Raw genomic sequence first — 27,006 nt, forward strand, 5'->3', positions numbered from 1 at the left:
TTAGGGTCAGAGATGTCTCCAATCAAGTACACAGAATTCTTTTTAAATTTTTTTTAAATTAAGGATTTTCAATCAATATGGAGTTACAAAACAAACAAAATCAAAGAAACATCACAGATATACATAATAAAATACCAAAATCAAACTACATGTTGATATACAAAGAAAGAAGAATCAACACATTATCAAATTCTGCTCTATTGTTTATAAATACAAAATTATACACTCTCCCAGATTCCTTCTCAACAGCAATTATTACACATAATTGATTCCCAAAAAAGATGGGATCCATTGAAACCGTCATCTTAGAGGGTCTATATCATTATTGAATATTGAACTGTAAAAGATCCGGCAAATAGAATGGCAGCACATTTGCCTAAATTAATAAATGTAGATCAGATGGGTTTCGTACGGAAGAGGCAGTCTGCGGACAATGTTAGAAGACTGCTGTGGGGGGTGGGGGGGGTGCAGTGTGCATGGGGTAATGGCGTATGTTGGAGACATGGAAATACGCCACTCCTGGCAGAATTAATTAAAATACAATTAAAAATAGAATTTTAAATTTTTCTTAAACTTAAGAGCTTTGTGATTTCTTCATCAATCAATATACAATGGCTACAAGAAAAGGGAAAACACAAGCAACTAAGAAAATGACTGTTAAAGGGATTAGTATTGCTGAAGAAGTTGGGCCTACCTTGATGATGGATTCTCGGGCTCAAGTTCCTCTTCCTTCCAGAGTGACCCATTCAGTGACCGCGAGGATTAATGTGATTCCAGCGCCATCTCTCCAGGGAGCCGGTGAAGATGGTGCTGGAGTCCAGCAGATGTCACAAGAACAACTGTGCATGCGCGAAGGTTCACACCTGCACATAATGTAGCAGCCTGTTTCCCTATGTGGAACAGTAGAACCGACTAAGTCTCTGGTCACTAGCATTGCTAGTCAGACCCACGTTCATCCGTTGATTCAATTAGGCATTAAATCAGGAGGATCTTCAAGTGATTCAGATAGACAGAAAGATGATGATCAGGATACAGAAAAGGAAGAATTGGAATAACCAGGAGCAGAATATAACTATGTAACAATGCCAGCACATAAACAGGCCATCTCGGCCCTTCTAGTCCACACTCTCCTCAAGTCCCACCTACCTGCACCTGCCCATAACCTTCCATTCCCCTCCCATCCATAATATCTCTCCAATTTTTCCTTAAATGACAAAATGGACCCTGCCACCATTGCTTCTCCCAGAAGCTCGTTCCACACAGCCACCACTCTCTGAGTAAAGAAGTTTCCCCTCATGTTACTTCTAAACTTTTGTCCCTTAACTCTTAACTCATGACCTCTTGTTTCAATCTCTCCTATCCTCGAGGAGAAAAAGTCTATCCACATCAACTCTATCTTTCCCCCTCATAATCTTAAATACCTCCATCAAATCTCCCCTCAACCTTCTAAGCTCTAAGGAATAAAGACCTAATCTACTTAATCTTTCTTTGTAATCTAGATTCTGAAACCCAGGTCACATTTTCATAAATCTTCTCTGCACTCTCTCTACCTTGTTGATATCTTTCCTATAATTCAGTGACCAGAACTGCACACGGTATTCCAAATTTGGCCTCACCAATGCCTTAAACAGTCTCAACATCACCTCCCAAATCCTGTATTCTATGCTTTGATTTATAAAGGCTAGCATATTAAAAGCTTTCTTTACCACCCTATCCACATGAGATTCTACCTTCAGGGAATGATGAACCATTATTCCTAGATCTTTCTGCTCCACTGCATTCTTCAGTACCCTCCCATTTACTACATACATCCTGTTTTGATTATTCCTTCCAAAAGGAAGCACTTCACACTTCTCAGCATTAAACTCCATCTGTCATCTTTCAGCCCACTCTTCTACGCAGTCCAAATCCTTTTGCAATCTTTGAAAATCTTCATTATCCACAATTTCATCTATTTTAGTATCATCTGCATATTTACTAATCCAATTTACCACCCCAACCTCCAGATCATTAATGTAAATGAAAAACAGCAAGGGACCCAATACAGAACCCTGAGGCACACCACTTGTTACTGGCCTCCAGCTTGACAAATAGTTATCCACTACGACTCTCTGGCATGTCCCTTCCAACCACTGTTGAATCCATTTGACTATCTCAAAGTTAATACCTAGCGCTTGAACCTTCCTAACTAACCTTTCATGCGGAATCTTATTGAAAGCCTTACTGAAGTTCATATAAACAACAACATCCACTGCTTTCCCCTCATCAACATTCCTAGTTACCTCTTCAAAAAATTCAACAAGATTGGTCAATCATGTCCTTCCATGCACAAACTTGTGTTGAGTATTCCTGATCAGACCCTGTCTCTCAGATACTTTTATATATATATATATATATATATATAATCTTAAGAACACTTTCCACTAACTTTCCTACCACAGAGTCAAACTTACAGGCTGATAATTGCTAGGCTTGCTCCTCGAACCCTTTTTAAACAAAGGAACCGCATTCGCAATATGCCAGTCCTCCGGCACCCTGCCCATATATGGAAAGGAGGAAGCCCAACTCATTTAAGGGATTGAAGTAATACAATGTAAGTACCCTGAAGCTGAAATTAAAGGTATGGAAGTTCATCAACAAACTTATTATTATCAGACAAATGCTGTTATTGTGTAAATGAATCTGTCCGAACTGATGCCAAAGCACAATTTGAATATATTAAAAGTGAAATGAAAACTATTAAAAAAGAAATGGCAAAATATACTGAAGCTGTTGACAAAGTTAAAATTCAAGTCCAGAAAGTTGAAGATGACATTCAAGATTATTGTTATGATGTAGAACAATGTGTCTATTGGAAAAAGGGACATAAATTCAATTTTCAATACCCAGCCACACCTAAAGTATTTTCTGGAAAAAATTAATCATGTTTCTTTACTGAAGATGAAGCTTAGTAATTTGCAATTTCTCTTCCGAATATTAAACAAGATCAACGTATAGATGTGCAGAGTCAAACTATGCAGCAAAGTTTGGCAGATCGTTCTGTGAAAGAAAAAGCTGAAGAGAACGGAAGGAGTTGTTTGAGAACGATGACAATCAAGTGAATAAAGATCTCAAAGAAGCTTCTTATGTTTATAAATGAATTGCTTGATTAAAGTAATCTATATTCTGTCCGGGGAGGCATACTTTTTCTCATCTCCTTCCATAGCTGCGTGAAAGGCCACTTTCCATACAGTAGAGGGAAGAAGTGCTGATCTTTATCAGTACTTTTTATGGGGGGGGGGGTGGTTTTCAAGGTTTTTTTTATATATTCTTTTTTCTTTCTTTTTTTTCTCTTTTCTCTTTGCTTGGAAATGTTGAATTTAATTGAAAGTTTGTATGGAGTGGGGGTCCAGTGGGATGGGTGACAAGAGTTATTTAAATTTTGGACTTAAGAAATGATGGATAATAATGTATTAAAATGTGTACATTTTAATATAAATGGGCTTAATAACAAAATGAAGAGAAAAAAAGTTTTGGCATATATTAAAAAACTGAAAGTTGATATTACTTTTTTGCAAGAAACACATCTAACTGAAAAAGAACATCAAAAATTAAAAAGGAATTGGGTAGGTCAAGTGATAGCTTCTTCGTTAATTCTAAAGCAAGAAGAGTTGCTATTTTGATAAACAAGAAAGTACCTGTTAAGATTCAGTCAATGGTTACAGATCCTACTGGGAGAATTGTTTTGTCAAATGTATTCAGAGATGTGAACACTTATGTCTATATATGTACCCAATGTAGATGATGAGAGATTCATTCATAATTCTTTTATGCATCTTGCTGAGGCACAAGAAAAGCTTCTAATTGGAGAATATTTTAATTGTTTTCTTGATCCAATTTTGGATAAATCACATAAATTGGTTACTAGGACTAAAACTGCAACAAAGGATTTTGACTTTGATGAAAGATTTGAACTTGACAGATGTTTGGCGAAGGTTAAACCTGAAGGAAAGGAATTATTCTTTTTATTCTTGTAGGCATAACTTTTACTCAAGAATAGATATGTTTTTAATGTCAGCAGTTTCAAGCAAGAGTTGTGCATGCAGAATATGAAGTTAAGATTTTATCTGATCACTGACCACTTTTGATGTCATGTATAATTTTTGAAAAGTAAAAATTGTTTTATATTGTTGAAAAAGGTAGATATTTATGAATTTATTAAAAAAAAATCAATAATTTTAGAAATTAATTCTAATTCTGTAGATAATAAATTTATTTTATGGGATGCTTTGAACCCCTGTTTGGGAGGTCAGATATTAATTTATTCAGCAAAAATTAAGAAGGATAATGTTAAAGAATTAGATTGTCTGGAGAGAGAGAGAGAGAAAGAGAGAGAGAGAGAGAGAGAGGGAGAGAGAGAGAGAGAATTTGGAAAAAGATTTGCAGAGATGTTTCTGAGAAAAAAAGGAAAATTTAATAAATAAGAAATTTTAATATAATTCTATACAGACATATAGAAAAATAAATTGAGAAAACTAAAAAAGTATTATGGATTGGGGGAAAGAGCGCACCAAGTTTTGGCTTGGCAACTAAAGACAGAATAAACTTCAAGAACAATTAACACCATTAAAAAGAATTCTAAGAAAATTACTTAAACCTGATGAAGTTAAAATTGATAAATTTTTATCTATAATTAGTTTACCTGCTTTGGATTGTCAGGATCGGTATGATTTAGAGCTAAATTATTGAGGCTCTTTATTCTTTGCGAAGTGGTAAGTCACTAGAGGCGGATGGTTTCCCACCTGAATTTTATAAGAAATGTAAAGATTTATTAATACCTCCTTTTAAGGAGGTGTTGAAACAGGCAGTGGAAACTCATTTTCTACCAGAATCTTTTTCAAATACGATTATAACTGTGAAACCTATGAAAGATAAGGATTTATTGAAAACTGAATCATATAGGCAAGTATCTTTATTAAATATTGATTATAAAATTATGGCTAAGGTTTTGGCAAATAGGAATGCTAGATATTAACCAAATCTAATTCATATGGATCAAACTGGTTTTGTTATTATACTGATAATGTTGCCAGAATGATTAGTTCATTACAAATATCTCAAAAGAAGGGTGATTTAACAATAGTAGTAACTTTAGATGCTGAGAAGGCCTTTGATAGATTAGAATGGAATTATTTATTTAAGGTGTTTAGAAAATTTGCTATTGGATCAATGTTTATTAATTAGGTTAAAACTTTATATAAAAATCCATCTGCTAAAGTTGTGACTGATGGACAGATTTCTTCTGCTTTTCCATTGACTATCAAACTGTTAGTGGAATCTATCCAGACATAAAAGGCTTCAGGGTTAACCAGGAAGAATATATAATCAATCTATTTGCTGATGATGTTCTGATATATCTGACAGACCCACTGAGTTCATTACAAAAACTGCAGTCTAAATTTGAATTTTTCAGGACTTTCTCGGGCTATAAAGTTAATTGGGATAAAAGCAAAATGTTGCCACTTACAGGTGGATCAACTTTAAAAAAGACTGTCAATTTAAGTAGCTTCTTAATGGGATAAAATATTTAGATATTAAGATAGATAATAACACAGAATTTATATGTTGTATTATCTTCCCTTGCTTCAGAAAATTGAGGGTGATTTAAATAAGTGAATAACTCTTCCAATTACTTTGAATGGAAGGATCAATTGTAGTAAAATGAATATATTGCCTAAATTACAATATCTTTTCCAAAACCTGTCTGTTTTAGTACCACAACGATTCTTTCAGAATTTAAATAAATATATAAGGAAGTTTCTGTGGAAAGGTAAGTTTCCCACAGTCTCTATCGATAAATTAACCTGAAATTATGACTGGGAGGATTAAAGCTGCCAGACTTTTAAAAATATTATTGGGCATCGCAAATGAAATCCGTCACACCCCCCCCCCCCCCATTTAACAGAGGGGACAAGTTTTCTTGGGTAAAATTGGAACTGCATAAGGTTGGTGAGAAAATTTCATATTAAAATGGAAATCTAAATTGCTATCTGGTCCTAAGGAAGCCCCCTTACTAAAACATATTATTGTAGTGTGTGCACTACGCAAAGTGTGGAGTAATAACAACACATGCACAGTCGAGTCAAGGCCAGCTGTTTATATTCACTCCCTGCCTCTGACAACAGGAGTGATGTCATCGCAGCATCAGCCTCCGACTGGCTGGTATTCCCACCATTGCCCACTGTGTAGGAGGTATCGTGGGATGATGGCCATTGGTCCCTGCAGGGCCTTTGCAATCGCCAGGCATTTTGTGAACCAGGTTGCAACTTGGTTTGTGGGCTGCTATACAACCCCTCTCCGCCCCCCCCCCACCGAAGAATCAGTGATCGGAGTGTCCGCTGCCACTTTGGGCAGCCTAACTCTGTGTCACAGGGACTGAGTCTCGACTGGCTGGCTAATGTCTCGACTAGGCCAGTTTCAGGCAGTCAAGAGTGAAGGTTTCCTTTGTCAGCAATGTCCAATATGCACGTTGAACCATTATGCCTGAAAACTCTATGATCCCTCGTATGACCATTGGAGGTGTGCCTGATGTGCTCCCCTTTGCATAAAAAACATATTCACAGGCATGCAGGTCCTTGGGGACAAAAGATTTGGGCTGGCTATGCAGTGGGGGCTGTGGAGGGCCTAAAGTACCCAATCTTTCCCTCAGCTGTGGGGGTTTCTGGATCCTTGGCAGCGGCCAAGAACTCTCCCAGGATTACCAAGGGTGCGCCATAGACCATTTCTGCTAAAAAGACGTTAAAGTCCTCTTTTGGCGAGGTGCATATCCCCAGAAGGACCCAAGTTCATCCGCTCAGTTGGGCCCCTTGAGCCGGACCATTAATGCTGCTTTTAAGTGTCTGTGGAACCACTCCACCAACCCATTGGCCTGCAGGTGACGAGCTGTGGTATGGTGGAATTGGGTTCCCAACAGTTTGGCCAGCACCACTCAGAGCTTCCCTGTCAGAGGTGAGATGTTCCAGGACTCCGAACCTGGACACCCAGGTGTTGATTAGAGTCATGTTGGCCATCGGGACCGCCTCCAGCTACCTCGTGGAGTAGTCAACCATAGTGAGGAGGTACCTCACCCCACAGGAAACTGGTAGCGGCCCCACAATGTCAATGCAAACATAGCTGAACCTATGCCACGCTGGTTCAAAAGTCTGGGGAGGTGCTTTAGTGTGAATTTGCACCTTGGATGCCTGAAAGAGCTGCAGGTCTTGGCCCACTGATTGACCTGTTTGTGGAGCCCGTGCCAGCAGAACCTGCAGGCCACCATCTTTACTGTAGTTCTGATGGCCAGATGTGCCAGGTTGTGCAACATATCGAAGACATGCCATCTCCTTACTGCCGACATGATGGAGCAGGATTTGCCGGTGGAGATGTCGCAGATGAGCATCTGGCTGCTGGGGCAATGACAGAAAGTGCCATTCTATATGCCAGGATCTCAGGGTTGTCCTGCTGTGGAAGGTGAATGTTAGTGGTTTATGGTCCGTGAAGACCTTGAATTGTCTGTCTTCTAGGAAGTATCGGAAGTGTCTGACTGCCAGGTACACCAATAGCTCCCAGTCAAAGGTTCAGGAGGCCAGAGGTGCCTGCTAAAGAAGGCCAAGGATTGCCAGTGCCCATCAATTAGCTGTTCAAGGATCCCTCTGACCGCTATGCTGGAGGCATCCACTGTGAGGGCATCAGTGCCTCCAGTCTGGGGTGAACCAGAGGTGGCATTAGCCAGAGCATCCTTAACCTCCAAGGCCTCCTTGTTTCAAGTAATGTATTTATTTTTCACTGCCATGAGCGCAAAGAGGGGGCATATGATCTGAGCTGCTGCTAGTATGAATTGATGCTAGAAGATAATCATACTGGCGAACTCCAGCAGACCCTTCATGGTGCGAGGTTTCATGAACCGCCAAATGGCCTCCACCTTCTTAGGCAGTGGTTTCGCCCTGTCCTTGTCAATCCAATGCCCCAGGAAGTCAATTGTGTCCCGCCCGAACTGACACTTGGCGGGGTTAATGATCAGCCTGAACACCTGCAGGTAGGTGAATAGTTGTCTGAGGTGGGCCATATGCTTTGTAGGGTTGTGGGTGGCATTAAGGATATCATCCAGGTGGATGAACACGAATGAGAGAACCCAGCCCACCATGTCCATCAGCAGCTGAAAAGTCTGAGCAGCATTCTTAAGCCCAAAGGGCATCCTCATGAATTTGAACAGGCCGAAGGGGTTGATTATAGCTGTTCTGGGTATATCCTTGGGGTGCACTGGGATTTGGTGATAACCCCTGATTAAATCAACCTTTGAAAACACCCATACCCCTTGTAAGTTGGCGGTAAAGTCTTGCATATGGGGCACTGAGCATCTGTCTGTTGTGATGGCCTCATTGAGGTGTCAGTAATCATCACACGGCCTTCACCCTCCTGCTGCCTTCAGGATCATGTGTGAGGGGAAGGCCCAGGGGCTATCTGACTGCCACACTATCTCCAACTTCTCCATTTTCTTAAATTTTTCTTTGGAGAGGGCAAATTTTTTGGGGGGAAAGGTGGCGTGCCCTGGCATGGAGTGGGGGGTCTTTGGTGAGAATGTAATGCTTTACCCTATGCTTTGGTTCTGTGAATTGTGCGCCACGATTGCAGTGAACTCCCCCAGGATGTGTGTGTAGGCATTGTTAGACAGCGTGACAGAGTCGAGGTGAGGGACCGGTAGTTTGGCTTCCCCCAGGGGCATCATTTGAAAGATTCTGGCATGCATCAAATGCCACCCTTTCAAGTCTACCAGCAGACAGTGGGCCTGCAGGAAATTGGCTCCCAGGAGTAGTTGCACCACTGCCACGACAATTTAAATTGGTGGGCAGCAAATCGTAGAGGCATGGTATGGGTGCCCTGTTCATATAGAGGTGCTGTTTGCTGCCCTCAGCGCCAGGCCCAGATTGGTGTTCCGGGTGTCATGGGCCGTGGTGGAAGGGCACTCCAGTGTCCACAAAGAACTGCCTTCCTGACAGAGGAGGAGGCTGACACTGCAACCATTAACAACAGTTGGCCATGGCATTTTCCCGGAAATTCACAGGGTGGGCAGCATTGTCAGGCCCCCACACCCCATCGTTGATGATGATAGCCACATGGCTGGGTAGGGGGTCCACTTGCCTCTATGTCTGCTGTGGCCTTGTTGTTGACTGGGATCAGGGCTTGGCGATCTGTTCTACCGAGGCATCATTTTCTTTCTTCACTCTCCAGAGTACGTCTGCTCAGGCTGAAACTTTCCTGGGGTCGCGGAAGTCCACGTCGGCAAGCAAGTCAGATATCCTCAGGCAGCTGCTCCAGGAAAATCGGCTCAAAAAGCAGGCAAGGCTTGTGTCCCTCAGTGAGGGTGAGCATCTCGCTCATGAGGATGGACGGAACCCTGTCCCCCAATTCATCCACGTGCAGCAAACAGGAGGCACGCTCGTACCATGATAGCTTGAAAGGGCGGGTTAGTAGCTCTTTGAGGGCACCATATTTGCCTTGCTCTGGAGGCTGCCTTAGGAAATAGACGACCCTCATTGCCATGTCCTGGTCGAGCAAGCTCACTACGTAGTAGTACTGGGTGTTGTCAGCAGTGATCTGTCAAAGGTGGAACTGTTCGAACCACATATGTGGCTGCAACGTCGAAAGCATTGGCAACTTAAGTGAGCCCGTGTGGAGCGCGTCTTGGTCTGTCATCTTCAGGTCCAACTGCTGGTTGGCCTGTTTGGATTTCACTTATTGCACTGCCAGCTCTGTTTATATTCACTCCTTGCCTCTGACAACAGGAGTGACGTCATAGCAGCCTGGCCTCCGACAGTTGTCCATTGTTTTCTGCTGTGTGGGAGGTCACGCACATGACAGCTGTTGGTCCCTGCAGGGCCTTGCGATTGCTACATTTGCCGGCCATTTTGTGAGAAGAGTCACAACTTGGTTCCTGGGTTGCTACATGATTACAATTGGATATAAATGGTCAAATTGGTATTGGCAGGGCCTCTCACCCAAAACACCCCTAGCTCAAAATAAATTAATTCCATTAACAAGTAATAGTAAAATTCTAAAAACTTGGTCTCAGAGTGGGATCAAATCTATCAAAGATTATGACATTTGAACAAATCAGGAATAAACTTGGAGTTTTAAATATATCCTTTTTCTGCTATCTTCATTTAAGATCTTATTTAAGGGATAAATTAGGTCCAGCACTCTCCTTACTGCAATGTACTAAAATAGAGACTCTGTTTCGAAAGGGGATCACAAAGGGGGGGGGGGGGGGGTGGCAAGATGGCGTAGGGAACAGACGTGCCTTCCAGACCTCTCCTGACTCTGATTTATTGTTTTGTCTTTAAGTGCCCGTTAAAGTTCTTTTAAAAGTTTATAAATAATAAGAGGTGTTGGATTAGTGCCTAATGGTTTATATGCAAAAAAAAAGGTAAAAGAAAATATCAACAGACTATTAAAAAACTACATTTTCTGAAATTGTCTGAGCCTACTTGTTTACAAGAAGCCAGGTCTCAACGTAGAATGGATCCAGAGGAGGACGTGCAGAGTTCGGCATTGAAGCTTTGTTTTAAGTCGGTGAGGCTCTCTGAAGGTCGCATTCAACAGCTTTCGGATCAAGGAGCTGAACAGGTGCCAGTATTTCACACAACGTCCACTGTGAGTGCTGTTACTGAGACTTTGACAGTTGAATCAGCTGGAGCGCCACCAGCTGGAGAGTTAAAGAGTTGTCATTCGACTGCTAGAGTGGTGGTGCTGCAAAATGCATCTTCAATTACAACGGTTTTTCCAGACATCGATTCAGTGAAGATGATTAAACAGATTTGGCTTAAAGATAATCCTGATCTTCAGTCTCCTGGCATTGCTGGGGGGACTTTGAGAGGGATTTTTATACAAAGTCAAACTGCTAGAAAAGATACTAAATTAAGGGAAGGGACAGAAGATCCCGTGGTCTCTAAGGAACAGCAAGACCCCATTATGCCTGAATTTACTTCCGATGAAATGTTTGTTAAGGATCTTAAAGATAAGATATATTCTGTATCGAGTCTCTTAGCTAATTTTGTGAACCCGTTTATTTCCAAGATTAATGCGATGGCGGAAGCCATTAATGGAGCTTTTAAGCTTGAAACCATTGAAAGATTTGAAATGTGTGATCAAGGTTTAGTCGATGTACAGGATCAACTGCAAGATGAAAATAGAATAATTGAAACATTGCAGATCCAAAATAAAAATTTAGCAAACAAGGTTGATTATTTGGAGAATCAATCTAGACGGAACAACGTGAAAATTGTTGGTTTGCCAGAAGGCATAGAAGGACCAAATCCAAGAAAATTTTTTACTGAATGGATTCCAAGAGTGTTAGGACAGGATAAATTCCCTGAAGGTTTAATACTGGAACGTGCTCATAGAGTTTTAAGAAGAAAATCTTTTTCAGGACAGAATCCAAGACCTGTTCTGATCCGTTGTTTAAACTATTGTGACAGAGAGACAATTTTACGTACGGCTATTAGAAATGCCCAGCAAAATAGATCTCCTTTGATGGTTCAGAATAATACTGTTTTCTTCTATCAAGATTTGAGTCAAGAAATTATGTTTCAACGACGCGAATTTAATTCTGTGAAAGAATGGTTGTGGAAAAAAAAGACATAAGGCAACATTCAGGTATTCTGCGGTACTGAAGATTTTTCAGGATGGAAATCAGCCAAAGTTGTTTGACAATCCTAAAGAGGTTATGGACTTTGCTCAGACTCTACCAATCATGCAGTTTCAGGAACGATGTAGTCCTTTAAGGTCTCCAAAGAGAGTAGAGATGTAAGGTGGGATCCAGATTTTTAAAAGAAATGGAAGCAATGGTGACCGAAGTGGTAATGTTGATTTAAAAAAATAAATCTTTTATTTTTTTTTGAGAAGAGTTTAAATAGTTTAAATAATGATGATAGTTTAATGAAATGGGAGTTGGGAGAGGGAACTGGGTGGGCACTAGTTTCCAGAAGTCATCAGCTACCTGTCAGTTATCTCACACCCAATATTTTGGGGGAGTTACCGCTTTGGGCGGTTTAAACAGGAGGAGGTAGTCGTGACCTCCGACCTGTTTTTTTTTCTTTTTAATTTTTGGGTTAAGAAGTGAAGGTTTTTTTTTTAATTATTTTTTTTAATAAATAATTTTTTTAAACTCTTTGTTTTCTGATTGTATTTGAGAGGGAATTAGGAGTTTTTTTTTCTCTCTCCTTTTTTTTTCCTCTTTTTTTTGGAGGGGTTTTTTTTTCTCTCTTTTTTAAGAGGATGATGTCACAGAAGAGAATAAGTTAAAAATTGAGGATGTTGAATTAGATGAAGAGGAAGATGAGGGGAAAGGTGATAAGAAGAAAAAGAAGAAAATCAAGTACAAATACATTGAGGGAGAAGAGTTTAATAAAATTAAGTTAATTTCGATAGAGAATTTTGAAGATATTATAAATGAAGAATATGGAGAATTTTATAAAAGTTTGAACTTTTTTTTCCCTTTTTTTCTTTTTTTATATAAGGGGAGGGGAAGGGAATAAAAAGTTTATCTGATTGTTTTTCTAAGGGATGTTTTTGTTCTCTCGATGAATTATAAAGGAAACTTGGTATTAATGGAAATTCTGTATTTATGTATTATTAATTATGATTTTTTGTATAACAGATATGTGGTTGATATATGATTTTAATATTTGAACTTAGTTTTAAAGTGGATTTCATTTGTTAAATACATGTATTATGTTTGATTTAAATATATATTTAAGGGTATTATTTTAGTATTGATTTTTTTTTGTTGTTAGTAATTTTTTTTGTTGTTAAGTTTTATCCTTTTTTTGTAAGTGGGGTTTTTTCTATTTTATTTACAACATTGTTAATTAATTCTTCACTCTTTATTTTAGGGGGAGGGTTGGACTAATTTTAAATTAGACGATTAATGTTGTGTTATAATTATTGGGGGGGTAATTTGTGTAGTTTAATGATGTAGTATTCTAATTTTTATTATCTTATTTTTTATTATTTCTTTAAATGTAATTTTTATTTTATTCATGTCATAAAATTTTAAATAAAGTTTAAAAAAAAAGAAATGGAATCACAATGAAATTTTTCTCAAGTCTACAGAATTCTTAAGAGGAAGGGTGAACAGCTAGATGTTGTTGTACACATTGGAACCAACGACATAGACAGCTAAAGAGTAGGAACTCGAGGGTGGTAATCTCTAGATTGCTGTCTGTGACACGGGCGATTGAGGGAATAAAACAAAGTTATGGCAGATGAATGCATGGCTGAGGAGTTGGTGCAGGAGGCAAAGGTAAAGGCTCCATTATTATCATATAATACTTCATTCAGAATGTAACGTAAATGAAATTCTTTAACTTTTTGCCTACCGTAAGGCAGACAGAGAGTCACCACTTTGTCTGGTGCCACTCAGAGAAACCTACAGCACTTGGTTTTCCTAGGCTGTACCCCTCCCAAGTACTGACCAGGCCTGAGCCTCCTTAGCTTCCGAGATCAGACAATCTCAGGTTTGTGGATCAGTGGGATCTCCTCTGGGGAAGGTATGACCTATACGAAAAGGACCGGCTGCACCTGAACTGGAAAGGGACCAATATACTTGCACTCAAGTTTGCTAGAGCTATTGGGGAGGGTTTAGTTAGGCATGGGGATGAGAACCTGGGCATTAGGTCAGATGGTGGAGCAATTGGTGAAATGGTAGTTGTGGTGTGATGAAGGACTGGCAGTGGATGCAACATAAATGCAGTAGGTTGGATAAGTTGAAATGTGTGTACTTTAATGCAAGTAGTATTAGTAATAGAGCAGATGAACACAGAGCGTGGTTAATACATGGAACTATACCATGGTGGCCAATATAAAGATTTGGCTGTCTCGGGGGCAGAGAGTGGTGGGTGCTTGGAATGCTCTGCTGGTAATGATCATGGAGGCAGGTACAATGGGATCTTTTAAGAGACAATTAGATAGGTACATGGAACTGAGAAAATTGAAGGTTTATGCAGGAGGGAAATTCTAGCAGTTAGAGTAGGTAATTAGGTTTTATGGTTCTATTAGGTCAGCACAACACTGTGTGCTGAAGGGCCAGTACTGTATTGCAGATTTCTATGTTATAGGTTCTGTTTTGTGGCTTCTGAGCTAGCTAATTGTAGAATTCTACTACCTTTGTAACAACAAAAATTGCCTTAGTGAAAGGGTGCAAGAGTGAAAGCTAAGGGTAAAAAATACAGGAATCCTGTACATCAAGGGAAATCTCAAGCTGGATAAACAGAAAAAAGGAAGTATATGGCAGGTATGTAGAACTGAAGACAGAGGAGGCTTGTCAATATAGTAGTATAAAAAAAGAAATGAGGAAGGCAAAGAGAGATCACAAAATATCATAAGTAGGCATGATTAAATTTTTATGTACATTAAGGCGAAATGAATAACTAGACAATGAGCCCCATTAGGAACAACAGGAACAATTTGTGTGTGGAGCCAGAAGGTACAATGTCCTAAATGAATACCCTTCATTGGTATTTAAAACAAAAATAGTCTTCAGAGTTAGAAGATTTAGTGAAAGCAGAAGAAAATTCTCATACAAGTCTCAATAAATAAAGGCATGTGGATAGGAAAGGATGAGGAATATGGGCCAATGCAGATAATCAGAATTCACTCAGGAAAGCATCTTGGTTAGCATGGACAAAGGGCAGGGTTCCATGGTGTATACCTCTATAACTAAAGAGAATATTCTCAATGGATTTGAAGATTGATAAAACCCCAGGGCCAGTGGAGGTTTATCCCAGATTGCTATAGAAGGCAATGGAAAAGAATTCTAGGCTCTGGCTGAGATTTCAAAATCTCCACTGGCATTACTTAAGTATCAGAACTGAAGGACAACAAAAGTGGTTTTCCCTTTTCAAGAAAAGCACGAGGGAAAACTTGGTACCTGTAGACCCATGAGCCTTACATCATTGGTAGGGAAATACTGGAAAAATTTCTGAGGATCAGGATTAATGATACCTTGGAAAGGCAAGAACTAATCAGAGATAGGCAATTTGGCAATCCTGACTGGCTAATCTGCCTGAATTTTTTTAGAGGTAACATAGTATGTTGATAAGCGTGTGTGGTTTTTCTGGATGTCAGTAAGGCCTTTGATAAGATCCCTCATGGGAGAATGATAGAAAAGGTTAAGGTCCATGGGATCCAGGGCCAAGTTGACAAATTAGATCCAAATTGGTTTGGCATTTGAATTCAGGGCATGATACTAAAGTTTGTCTTTGCGAATGAATGCTTGGATTAGTTGTATTCCACAGATTAGATGCTAGTACCCTTGCTCATTGTAATGCACGTGAATGATTTGGATTTGGATGTTGGAGAGATGATGGATAAATATGGTGATTTTGATGTGCTGGTGAAATGGTCTGAGTTTACTCCAGATTAATATGAGGTGTTGCATTTCAGGACTATTAATGAGGCTGGAACATACATCATAAATGTTTTTATTTTTAAAGAAAATTAAAAGCAACTTTTGTTCAAGTAACCATTTGACTTGATGAATTTCTATTGCTGCTGGGTTTTGGGGTCCTCTGGGCCTCTTATAGTCAGATAGAGAAAGAAGCAAAAGAGAGCCCCCCCCCCCCACCGAGTCACCAAGTGTCCGTAGATACATGTTCAGTGTTTCAACACCCCCCGCAGCTGCATAGAGTCTAGTTCAAATTATTAGCAAACTGAGTTCCAGATACGAACCTCCCACACAGTCAGGAACCCTTCAGCACCCTCAGTGCCTCCTCACATTCTGGCTCTGAACCTGGTACTCCTCCAGCCAGTTTGAGCCAGTCTCCAGCAGTCCACAGCCCAGTGCAAGTCTCCTGACACAGTCTCCAGCAGCCCACAGCTTCCACGGGTTCCTCATCTCGACAGCCTGCTCCATGCTCTGGTCCCTCAGCTGCAGAGGCCCTCACTGGTCTGCCACTGTGGTCACCGTCCCCGCGGGTCAGATCCTCTTCTTCTCAGACAGGGGTGGGGGGTGGGGTGGGGTGATCTTCCCATTGGTGTCCTGCTCCAGTCCTCCGCTTCCCCAGAGTTTGCAGCCCCTTGTGGCTGCTGACGTTTAATAGGTGCTGTCATCCTAGGCACAGACCCATGGTCACAAGATTTCAAATAAAACCACCGTAGGCTCCCTCAATGGGCTGCTCAAAGCCCACGTGGAGCTGACGGCAGTCAACTGGGAGGCTGGACCCCACAGGAGCGCTGCATTTCCATTCCATTGCTTCCGTGGCGGCGGCAGGCCACCATCAGCGTGGATGTAGTGGGCCAAATGGCAAATGACTAAACATGTTGGCAAACCAAGGAAATTAGATTTAGTGTTGTGGTTCACTGCATATAATTTGGCTTCCAAAGGGACAAAAAAATTGATTTATTCACTGTAAAGCAGTTTTCAAAAGCAGGTGGCAAAAGATGACAAAAATAGTTTTATCTTTGTTTAAAAAATATTCAACAATAATATTTTATAGTTAAAAAATAATATCAAAGCTATATTGACTTAAATAATCAATTCCATACTTCATGTGAACTTCCATTAGCACAGTGTTGAACTCAGGTGTGCAAAGCTGTTCAATGTACTCCAGACCCTTTGTTTCATTAAAGTACTTCCTCTGAACAGTGCTGAGAGCTGCATTCTGCAGGAAAGGGAAAGAAAACTACAGCTGTAGAAAATTTTTTTTTTGCTTAATCACATGTGCTTACCATAAAGTTTCCATCAAATTTAACATAACAAATATGTTCAGTTTCCAGAGAAATTTGACATATTATGATATAATTTTAAGTATATAATCAGCATTAGGATCTCCAGTGTGTTAATTCCAATTACAGGTCGAGTTGCCCTTATCTGAAATGCTTAGGACCAGAAGTTTGTTGGTATTTGGGTTTTCGAACAGTGGTGCTAAGGAGCATGTAAGGACAGTGATCATGTTTGCATGATCACTAGCAAGGCCTTGATAATAGTTACTGTTTGATCAGACTTGGCTGCCAGCAGGGGGCTGAGACAGAGCAGGAAACACAGTATGCTGATCTGTAATGGAGGGTTGCAGCCTCATGGCATGCCTCATGGTGCTGTTTACAACAACTTTAAAGTAAAGAACCTTTTCCTTCATCCATGTGTTGTCTAAGAACTCACACATATGTATACAAGATGAAACATGGTGTCAGAAGCTTTGAGGGATACTGCATACCTAAACATAATGTAGCATTTGAGAGGCACAGATTTCTCATATGTGTACAGAAAATGGAAGAAAGTATTGATCACTATGTGACTGAATTCAGAAACAGAAGAAAAACATGAATTTGATGGACTGACTGACTCGCTAATAAAAGACAGACTTGTGTTTGGTATTCCAGATAATAGTCTAAGGCAGGGGTGTCAAACTCAAATTCACCGAGGGCCAAAATTAAAAACCTGGACTAAATCGAGGGCCAAACTAAATATTTATTGAAAATTTTCAACAACATCTGCATGTTTTCTCTCAACATATAACCCTAACCCTAACCCTAATGTAATGTTAAACTTTTTCTTATTAAAATAAATGTTTAATAATAGTTTTGGTTAAACTCTTTCCATAAGAAGCATTAACAAATAAGAAATAAAATATACAATAAATAATATTTCTCTCTAGCCTTTAAGCCAAGGATCGCACATTGCCGAGAAGCATGCCAGGGAGCAGAGGTCTGCAGGGAGCCCTCCCCAGCCCAGCCAGCAAACCCGAGCGGCATCCCCCCCCCTGCCCCCTCCCCCTCCTCCGCCCCTGCCTCCGCCTGCCACAACTGCCAACAACCCAAGGAGTCCCCGCTGGTCTCGCCATCTCACCGGGAATACCGTGAGAGCGGTGGAACTCGTCCGCGACCTCCACCCCAGCGGAAAGTCCGATACCCAGCAGCACCCACCCACAGATAAAGCTCAAGGAGACGTTGGAGCTAGGCGGCGGGTCCGTTGGAGCTAGGGGGAGGGTCCGTTGGAGCTAGGCGGCGGGTCCGTTGGAGCTAGGCGGCGGGTCCGTTGTATCTGCTCTGCTGTGAATATCTAATTAACTTTCCCGTTAACTATATCGGTGTACTTCTGTGCCTGCTGTGGAAGTGCTAAAAACTACTATGGTAGTGCTTGCTGCTGTGCATGTGCTATACTTGCGCGGCTGCCAGCGGGCCAACTCTAATATATATTTAATATGATCTTGCGGGCCAAATATAATTATATCGGCCCGCGGGCCAGAGTTTGACATGTGTGGTCTAAGGGAAAGACTGCTAAGAGAGCAATATCTAGTCCTAGAAAAAGCCAGAGCACTCTGTAGGGCTACAGAAAATGTAAAAACACATGCAAAAGAGCTGTTCGGTGAAACTAGCTGCAATGAGCAAGAACTGACATAAACCGTTTAACAAAAAGCGCGCCAAAGTGAAAAGAGAGGTGTGACCAGTAAACAAAAATGTAAGGGACAATCAAAAGCCATGTTGTCGATGCGGTGCACAACACCTAGCAAAAAAGTGTCCAGCATATGGTAAAACATGCTAGATGTGCAAAAAAAAAGCAACCAGCACACCCATTGCTGTAGGAACAAAGCAAAGTTTATGCAGTAGATGAATGGGAAATAGAGGAATTCAATGTAGTTGTTGAAAGAAAGAAAACAGAGACTGGATGTTGAGATTAAAAGTGAATGACATATACATTTCAGTTAAATTGGATACTGGAGCACAAATTATGTAATATCAGAGACTGATTTTAAGATTAGATCCAGACCAAAGATGTATGGAACATGAAGGTGATAGGATATTCAGGTACCAAGATACCAGTGCAAGGAGAATGCATGGTCAAAGTGAAACACAAGGACAAAGAGCACATGCTGGCATTCATCATGGTACCAAAGGATGTACAGACCATACTAGATTTAAGAGCCTGTGAGAAACTGAACCCGGTAAAAAGAGTCCTCGTTGTGGAAAGCAAAGGAGAGACCGTCTATGATGAACTCATGAAGGAGTTCAATGACCTATTTCAAGGTCTAGGCTGCCTTCCAGGAGAACACACGATCAGAGTGGATAAACATGTGCTAATGAAAATACATCCATGCAGAAAAGTTCCATTTGCACTTCAAAAGCAACTAAAAGCAGAGTTGGACAAGCTGGAAAGCCTGAATGTGATTCAGAAGATAGATGAGCCAATGGAGTGGGTGAGTTCACCCATCATTGTGGACAAAGAGAATGGAAAGCTTAGAATTTGCTTGGATCCAAGACATCTAAACAGAGCAATAAAGAGAGAACACTTGAAGCTTCTGACATGTAAAAAAATCATGTCACAGTTTGCAAATGCAAAGTTTTTCAGCAAGTTAGATGCATCATCAGGATTTTGGCAGTTGAAATTGGATGAAGCAAGTTCAAGACTGTGCACGTTCAATAGTCCATTTGGCAGATACAGATTCCTAAGGTTCCCATTCGGAATTGCCTCAGCTCCTAAAGTGTATCACAAACTATCCACATGGTCTATGAGCACCTGGATAGAGTTGATACCTCAATGGATGACATCATAGTCTGGTGAACCACGAGAATGAAGCATGATGAGAGACTAAGGAAAGTGTGGGAAGCAACAATGAAAGCAAACCTAAAGCTCGGGGTGATAGAACTAACATTTGTAGGAGATATTATTGTCAGTGAGGGCATCAGACCAGATCCCAGAAAGGTGTCCACTACTGGGAAAATGCCAAGGCTACAATGCAAAAGGACATTCAGAAGTTTAATGGAATGGTTGACTATATGGGTAAATTCATATCCAACCTCTCAGAAAAGATGGCTCCATTGAGAAGACTAACAGAAAAGAACATTGAATGGGAGTGGAATCATGAGTATGAAAAGTCATGGAGCGAACTAAAGAAACTGCTCACAGAGGAACCAGTTCTATGACCCAGTGAGACCCATCAAGATATCATCAGACACATCATATAGTGCGCTTGGTGCAGTTCTTCTGCAAAAATATGATGACTGTCAACCCACTGAGTATGCATCACGCTCAATGACAGACGCAGAAACGCGATACGCTCAAATTGAAAAGGAGCTACTCAGCATCACATTGCCTGTGAAAGATTTCATCAATTTTGTGTCAGGACCAGAAATCCATGTAGAGATTGACCATAAGCCCTTGATTGCATTGTTCCAAAAGCCATTAAATTAATGCCCACTGAGAATACAAAGAATGACGATTAGGCTGCAATGAGGCATACACTCCGGGTAAGCTAATGTACACAGCAGGCATGTTGTCTAGAGCTCTTGACACTAGAGAGCCTGCAAACACCAAAATGGATGAAGATATGAATGCCTTCATGGACATGATCACAAGAGCACTGCCCATATCAGATGCAAAAATGGAGCTCATAAACAAACAAAGATGAAACACAGAGAACTATCAGTGGTTGAAGACATCATCTACAAAGGAAGCAAAATCCTTATCCCGAAGAGTCTGAGAAAAGAGATGCTAAAAAGGATCCACGGAGGACATCTCAGAATTGAAAAGTGTAAGAAAAGAGTACGAGAGGTGATGTACTGGCAAAGAATCAACAATGATATAACAAATGAAGTGTCAAACTGTAAAATATGCCGGAAATATCAAGCAATCCTGCAGAACCACTAAAGCCACATCCAGCACCACACAGACCTTACCAGAAGGTAGGTGCTGACACCTTCCCACCACCACCAGTCCTCCCCACCGCCACCATTGGTCCCCAACTACAGTCCCCACTCCTGCCTGGGAGCCCAAGGCAACTTCTTCGATGTGGATGTACCGCACCTGATGTTGGGAATGGAGTCGCCATTGCTAACTTCGGTTGTAACCGATGATGAAGACTTGGACCCAGCTCTGTTTGGCATCTTCTCAGCCAGAAGCAAATATTTTGGTTTTTTTTACTGTTATTGTAATCAAACTGGTACCAACAGAGTGTCAGAACCCTACATGGGCAAGTCAGGTGGTGAAACTTTTCCCCCACTTGTGACATCATGTTGGCATTAAAAAAAATTGTTTTTGAATCTTCAGATAAGGATACTCGACCTGTACTTCTGAATAACCTTAATCATAAATCGTTCCTCCTGGAGCCATCTTAAAGTCAGAGTTTTACAGCATGGTAACAGGCTCTTTGACCTTTCTTATCCATGTACCTGTCTAAAAGTCTGTTAAAAGTTTCTTTTGAGGGATATCAATGAACAATTCTTGTTACAATTGTGTTCAAGTGCCAATGGTATGTTTACTAGGTTAAAGGGTTTGTAATAAATCTATACTTGTTTCTGTAATAGAGAAGACAACATTGGTGTTCCAAGATATTAATTTATAGGGTTTATGGGCTCTCTTAAAGGAAGAGAAAGATGCGGAAAAGTTGAGGAAGGAAATTCCAGGCAAATGGAAGGATGGTCATCAATAGTGAGTGGTATTTAGAGACAAATGTAAACAGGATCACAAAAATCTCAAAATATCAGAACATTATTAAAACACAATTATTCTACTGGCAACCACATTGTACAAAAGCCAAAACATAAACCAAAACCATTCTTGTTTAGTTCTGTGTCATGCTTACTTTAAAGTTTTCTGTGACAAGAGTAAACAGTTTAGTCCCACTTCCTTTAACACAAGTAGTATTTGGCATTATGATTTCAAGAGGAGATAAAATCTGGAGTTTGGTAATGACCTGTAACACAAACAGAATGCAAAGTGTTATTGTGCAATGAAATAATATTTCAAGCCAATAAGGTTTTGGGGAGTTACTGATTTATACAGTTTAAAAATCACTTTATCTTGTAGATACTTTATCTACAAAATCCCTAAAACTTAAATGAATAAATCCACATCAAGTCATGTTTCAATAATCATTGAATGGCCATAGCAATGAAAGAGGTCACTAATTGGATACTTGGGTAGGAAAGGCATAGAGGGATATGGTCTAAATGCAAAAAAGTGGGATTAACATAAGCAGGCATTGCGGTCAGCAGGACAAGGTTGGCCAAAAAGGCTCAGTTTTTGATTTTTTACACATAACTAACGTTTTGTTTCCATTGGCAATTGTCATACTTACTTTCCGGAGTGGTCGTTTTTAGACAGAATACCAGAAGTACAGTAATTAAGTACTTACAACACCGCTGCGGCGACGATGACCTCGAGATCTAACGTATGAGGGACATTCAGCACTACAGCGATGACGTCGAGTGCGTCGTGAATCATCCGTTGTTCGCAGAATGCCTACAGTTAACTTTAGACTGCAGGCATCCTAGGAATTTTACTAAGGGTTTAGATGGTAAAATATCAGAATGGGAATGACTCCCTATTCACGTTCTGATCTTTTTATAGACTGCGCTCCAGAAAAAATGGCAATAGTTTCCTGGAACGCAGCAGCTGTATATGACTCTAACAGAACAACTCTCCAGTTCCACTCTGCAGCTTTTTCCATTGCTTTGTCTTGCAAATTATTCTCCAAAGAGCCTTCACCACATATAGATAGTGCATTCCAGATTCCAACTACATCCAACATTACAGATTTTCCTGAAGTTGATTTGATTCTCACTCTTGTTAATCTTCAGTCCTTGGCCACTCCACGAAACAGGATGGGTCCCACTATTCATTCTGTTTTAACACATCAATTTATATACTTCCATTAAATCTTTCCTCAATTTTTTTGAGGAGAGTGAAGGACAGGACGACCCACAACAAGAACATTATCAATACTGAACATTTACACAAACTAGGACAGGATGATCAGAGAAGTATTTCATTCCTGAAGGTTCAGTAATACAGCTTAGAATAGGCCCTTCAGCCCAACTCATCTATACTGATCCAAACTGCCATTCTCAGTTAGTGCAACACATTTACAGCGCCAGCAGGACTGGACTGCGGTTCAAATCCCACACTGTCTGTAAGGAGTTTGTGCATTCTCCCCGTGTTTGCGTGGGTTTTCCCCAGGGGCTCCAGTTTCCTCCCATGGTTCAAAACGTACCAAGGATGTAGGTTAATGGGGTCTAAATTGAACAGCACAGACTCGTGGCCCAAAATGACCTGTTATCATGCTATATGTCTAAATTATTTTTTTTAATTAGTCCCATTTGTCCACATTTAGTTCATATCCTTCCAACCCCTTCCTATCCGTATACCTGTCCAAATGTGTTTAAAACATTGAAATTGTGCCCACTTCTACGGTTTTCTCTGGCAGCTCATTTCAGATAGAAACTAAGCTCTAAGTGAAAACCTTTCCCCTCAAGTCTCTCTTAAATTTCTTCCCTCTCACCTTAAACCTATGCTCTCTAATTCTAGAATTGTTTATGTTGGGAAATACTGTGAGCTTTCACTTTAACTATGTGATACGATTTAATTCACATCTCTAAGGTCATCCCTCATCATCCTACACTCCAGAGATAAAGACCAAGCCTAAGTAACCTCTCTCTATAACTAAGCCTTCTGGTTCTGCCAAGATCCTGGTGAATCTCCTCTGCACCCCTTCCTATCTATTGATATCTTTTCTATAGCTGGGGTGACCAGAAGAGTCCAGCCTATAAATGTGGTGTTATCTGCAAATTTGTAGATGAAGTTAGAATAGCATTTGGCCTAAAGAAATCTCTTGGTGCCTGCCACATTGACCACCGCCAGTGGGCTGATATCGCCTCAAACCGTGCATCTTGGCGCCTCACAGTTTGGCGGGCAGCAACCTCCTTTGAAGAAGACCGCAGAGCCCACCTCACTGACAAAAGGCAAAGGAGGAAAAACCCAACACCCAACCCCAACCAACCAATTTTCCCCTGCAGCCGCTGCAACCGTGTCTGCCTGTCCCGCATCGGACTTGTCAGCCACAAACGAGCCTGCAGCTGACGTGGACTTTTACCCCCTCCATAAATCTTCGTCCGTGAAGCCAAGCCAAAGAAAAGATAAGGAATATAGTAAGGGATTGAGTTGCAGCCTTGCAGGGCACCAATGAGGATTATCGTGAAGGATCCTAACTGATTATGGTCTACAGGCCAGGAAGTCCAATATTCGTTTGAAGGATGAGTTTATTTGGGACTGTGCGCAAATAACTGTACTTCCTTAGAAGCCCCAAAAAATTCAACATGTATCTGAAGTTTCTTAACAATTTTTATAAAAGCACTGTAGATGCTATCCTGTCCAGATGCATCATATGTTAGTTGGGGAATTGCTCTGCCCAAGGCCATTAGAGATTGCAAAAGGAATGCAGCTCAGGTCATCACACAAACTATTGACTGTATACGCTTCCTGCTGCCTCCGGAAAGCAGGCAACACCCATCACATCACAGTCACACTGCAAGACCCCTCGCACCTGGTCACACTCCCATCAGAAAGATGCACGTCCGGATGGAAGCAATGTCTTCCCCACGATTATCAGGCCATTGAATTAACCTCTTGTGACAATGCACATTACTGATGGCAGGCGGACCAGCTCTGCGCGGTACAGTCGCGGTAGTGGAGCAGCCACATCAAGATGGTGCCACCAGGGCCATCGTTTCCACCGGACGAGTCAGGTCTGCATGTGTGCAGGGTAACGTCATTTCGTTTCCGGCGCAAGGGCGGGACTTACCCACAGCCCTTATAAGGCGCAGTGCAGGAAGATTCAATAAACAACTAAAGTGCAAATGAGCCCACTGACTACTGGTCTTGTTCTTCCCAACTCCATTTAGCTACCGCTACATTGAGGACCCTGACGGGTCCAGACATCTCTGGACTCAACAGTAGCAGTCAGTGAAGTCATTGCAGCAGTCAGTACAGTCGCCCTCAAACTCCCGACTTTCTGGACGCTTCACCCATCCACTTAGTTTGGACAGGCAGAGGCAAACTCCACCAAGTACTACCACGTCGTCAGGAAACCGCAGCCAGAGCGGACAACCTCATACAGACCTTCCAGTGCCTAATGGACACAGTGGGAAGAGATCGGGACTTTGTTTTCATCTACCTGGACGACATCCTCATCGCCAGCAGGAACCACCAGGAACACATTGCCCACCTATGCAAGCTCTTCTCCTGCCTGACTGACTTGGCCTCTTGGTCAACCCAGCAAAGTACCAGTTCAGCCAGGAGATGATTGATTTCCAAGGCCACAGGATCACCAGGGACAGAGCAACACCATTACCTGAGAAGGTGGAGGCCATTCAGCAGTTCGCAAAGCCCATCACAGTCAAGGGCCTTGAGGAATTCATCGGCATGGTCAATTTTTACAACCACTTTATACCACCACAGAATCAACCATGATAACCTCCAAACAGAAGGAGTTGGCCTGGAGTGAGGAGGCAGCCACGACTTTCAAAAGAACAAAGGATGCCCTAGCCAACACCATGTTGCTGGTCCACCCCAGAATAGACGTTCCTATCTTCCTGACAGTCACAGCAATAGGGGGCGTTCTCCAACAGCTGGTCAACGGACATTGGAGGCCACTGGCTTTCTTCAGTCACCATTTGCAGCCCCCCTGAGTTAAATACAGTGCTTTCAACAGGGAACTCTTAGCCCTCTACCTCACGGTCAGGCACTTCCATTATTTCCTCGAGGGCAGGCCTTTCACCATGTTTTCCGACCACAAACACCTCATCTATGCCTTTTCAAAGGTTTCAGACCCCTGGTCGGCCCACCAGCCACACCATTTGGCATACGTTTTGGAGTTCACCACCAACATTCAACATCTCTCCAGCAAGGAGAATATTGTCGCTGATGCCCTCCCAATGCTAGCCATCCAGTCGTTGGCACCAGGCCTAGACTATTCCAACCTTGCACAGGTGCAAAAGACAAAACAGAGACCCAGGCTTTTCGCACAGCCATCACTGACCTCCACTTTGAAGACATTCCCCTGCCAGACAGCAGCCATACCCTGCTAAGCGACGTGTCCAACGGCCAGCCACAACCAATCATCCCGGGTCAATGGAGATGTCAAGTTTTTGACTCCATCCACAACCTCTCGCACCTGTCCATCAAGACCACAGCATGCATGGTCGCTGCATGGTTTGTATGGCATGACAAACAGGTCACTGATGGGCCAGCACTTGCACACATTGCCAGGTCCCTGATGGGCCAGCACTTGCACACATTGCCAGGTCCCTGATGGGCCAGCACTTGCACATATTGCCAGGACCCTGATGGGCCAGCACTTGCACACATTGCCAGGTCCCTGATGGGCCAGCACTTGCACACATTGCCAGGTCCCTGATGGGCCAGCACTTGCACACATTGCCAGGTCCCTGATGGGCCAGCACTTGCACACATTGCCAGGTCCCTGATGGGCCAGCACTTGCACACATTGCCAGGTCCCTGATGGGCCAGCACTTGCACACATTGCCAGGTCCCTGATGGGCCAGCACTTGCACACATTGCCAGGTCCCTGATGAGCCAGCACTTGCACACATTGCCAGATCCCTGATGGGCCAGCACTTGCACACATTGCCAGGTCCCTGATGGGCCAGCACTTGCACACATTGCCAGGTCCCTGATGGGCCAGCACTTGCTCACATTGCCAGGTCACTGATGGGCCAGCACTTGCACACATTGCCAGGTCCCTGATGGGCCAGCACTTGCACACATTGCCAGGTCCCTGATGGGCCAGCACTTGCACATATTGCCAGGTCCCTGATGGATTTCCGTCCAGTATTTTGAACCAACCCCCAACCAATGATTCACCTCTATCCACATCGATATCGTCGCCCCCCTGCCCATTTTACGGGAAGCCCACTATCTTCTCAGTGGTTGACCACGCCACCAGATGGCCCGAGGCCATCCCCCTCAAGGACACTTCTGCAGAATCCTGCGCCAGGGCAGTACTCGCACACTGGATATCCCAGTTCAGGACCCCAGGCTATATCACTACGATCAGGGGGGCACAATTCATCACACCACCGCCTACCACCTACAGTTCCTCCGTCCACTTAAGTTGGCACTCATTGTCCGCCTGACCGGACCCAACTGGGTGGTCGAACTCCCTGGGTGCTCCTTGGCATCCAGACAACACTCAAGGA

The 27,006-nt window shown here is 42.0% G+C and overlaps 1 protein-coding gene across 1 annotated transcript in view; it reads right to left on the reverse strand.

Moving 5' to 3' along the window:
* msh4 (mutS homolog 4) overlaps positions 1–27,006 on the reverse strand; it is a 230,093-nt gene that overhangs the window by 163,901 nt on the left and 39,186 nt on the right. Inside the window, exons 5-6 of the mRNA XM_069942394.1 lie at positions 21,594–21,704; positions 16,561–16,676 (exon numbers count right to left, since the gene is read on the reverse strand). Coding sequence (XP_069798495.1) covers positions 16,561–16,676; positions 21,594–21,704 — 227 coding nt within the window. The remainder of the gene's footprint in view (positions 1–16,560; positions 16,677–21,593; positions 21,705–27,006) is intronic.

This window comes from Narcine bancroftii, chromosome 5 (genome assembly GCF_036971445.1).
Source record: "Narcine bancroftii isolate sNarBan1 chromosome 5, sNarBan1.hap1, whole genome shotgun sequence".
Lineage (NCBI taxonomy): Eukaryota > Metazoa > Chordata > Chondrichthyes > Torpediniformes > Narcinidae > Narcine > Narcine bancroftii.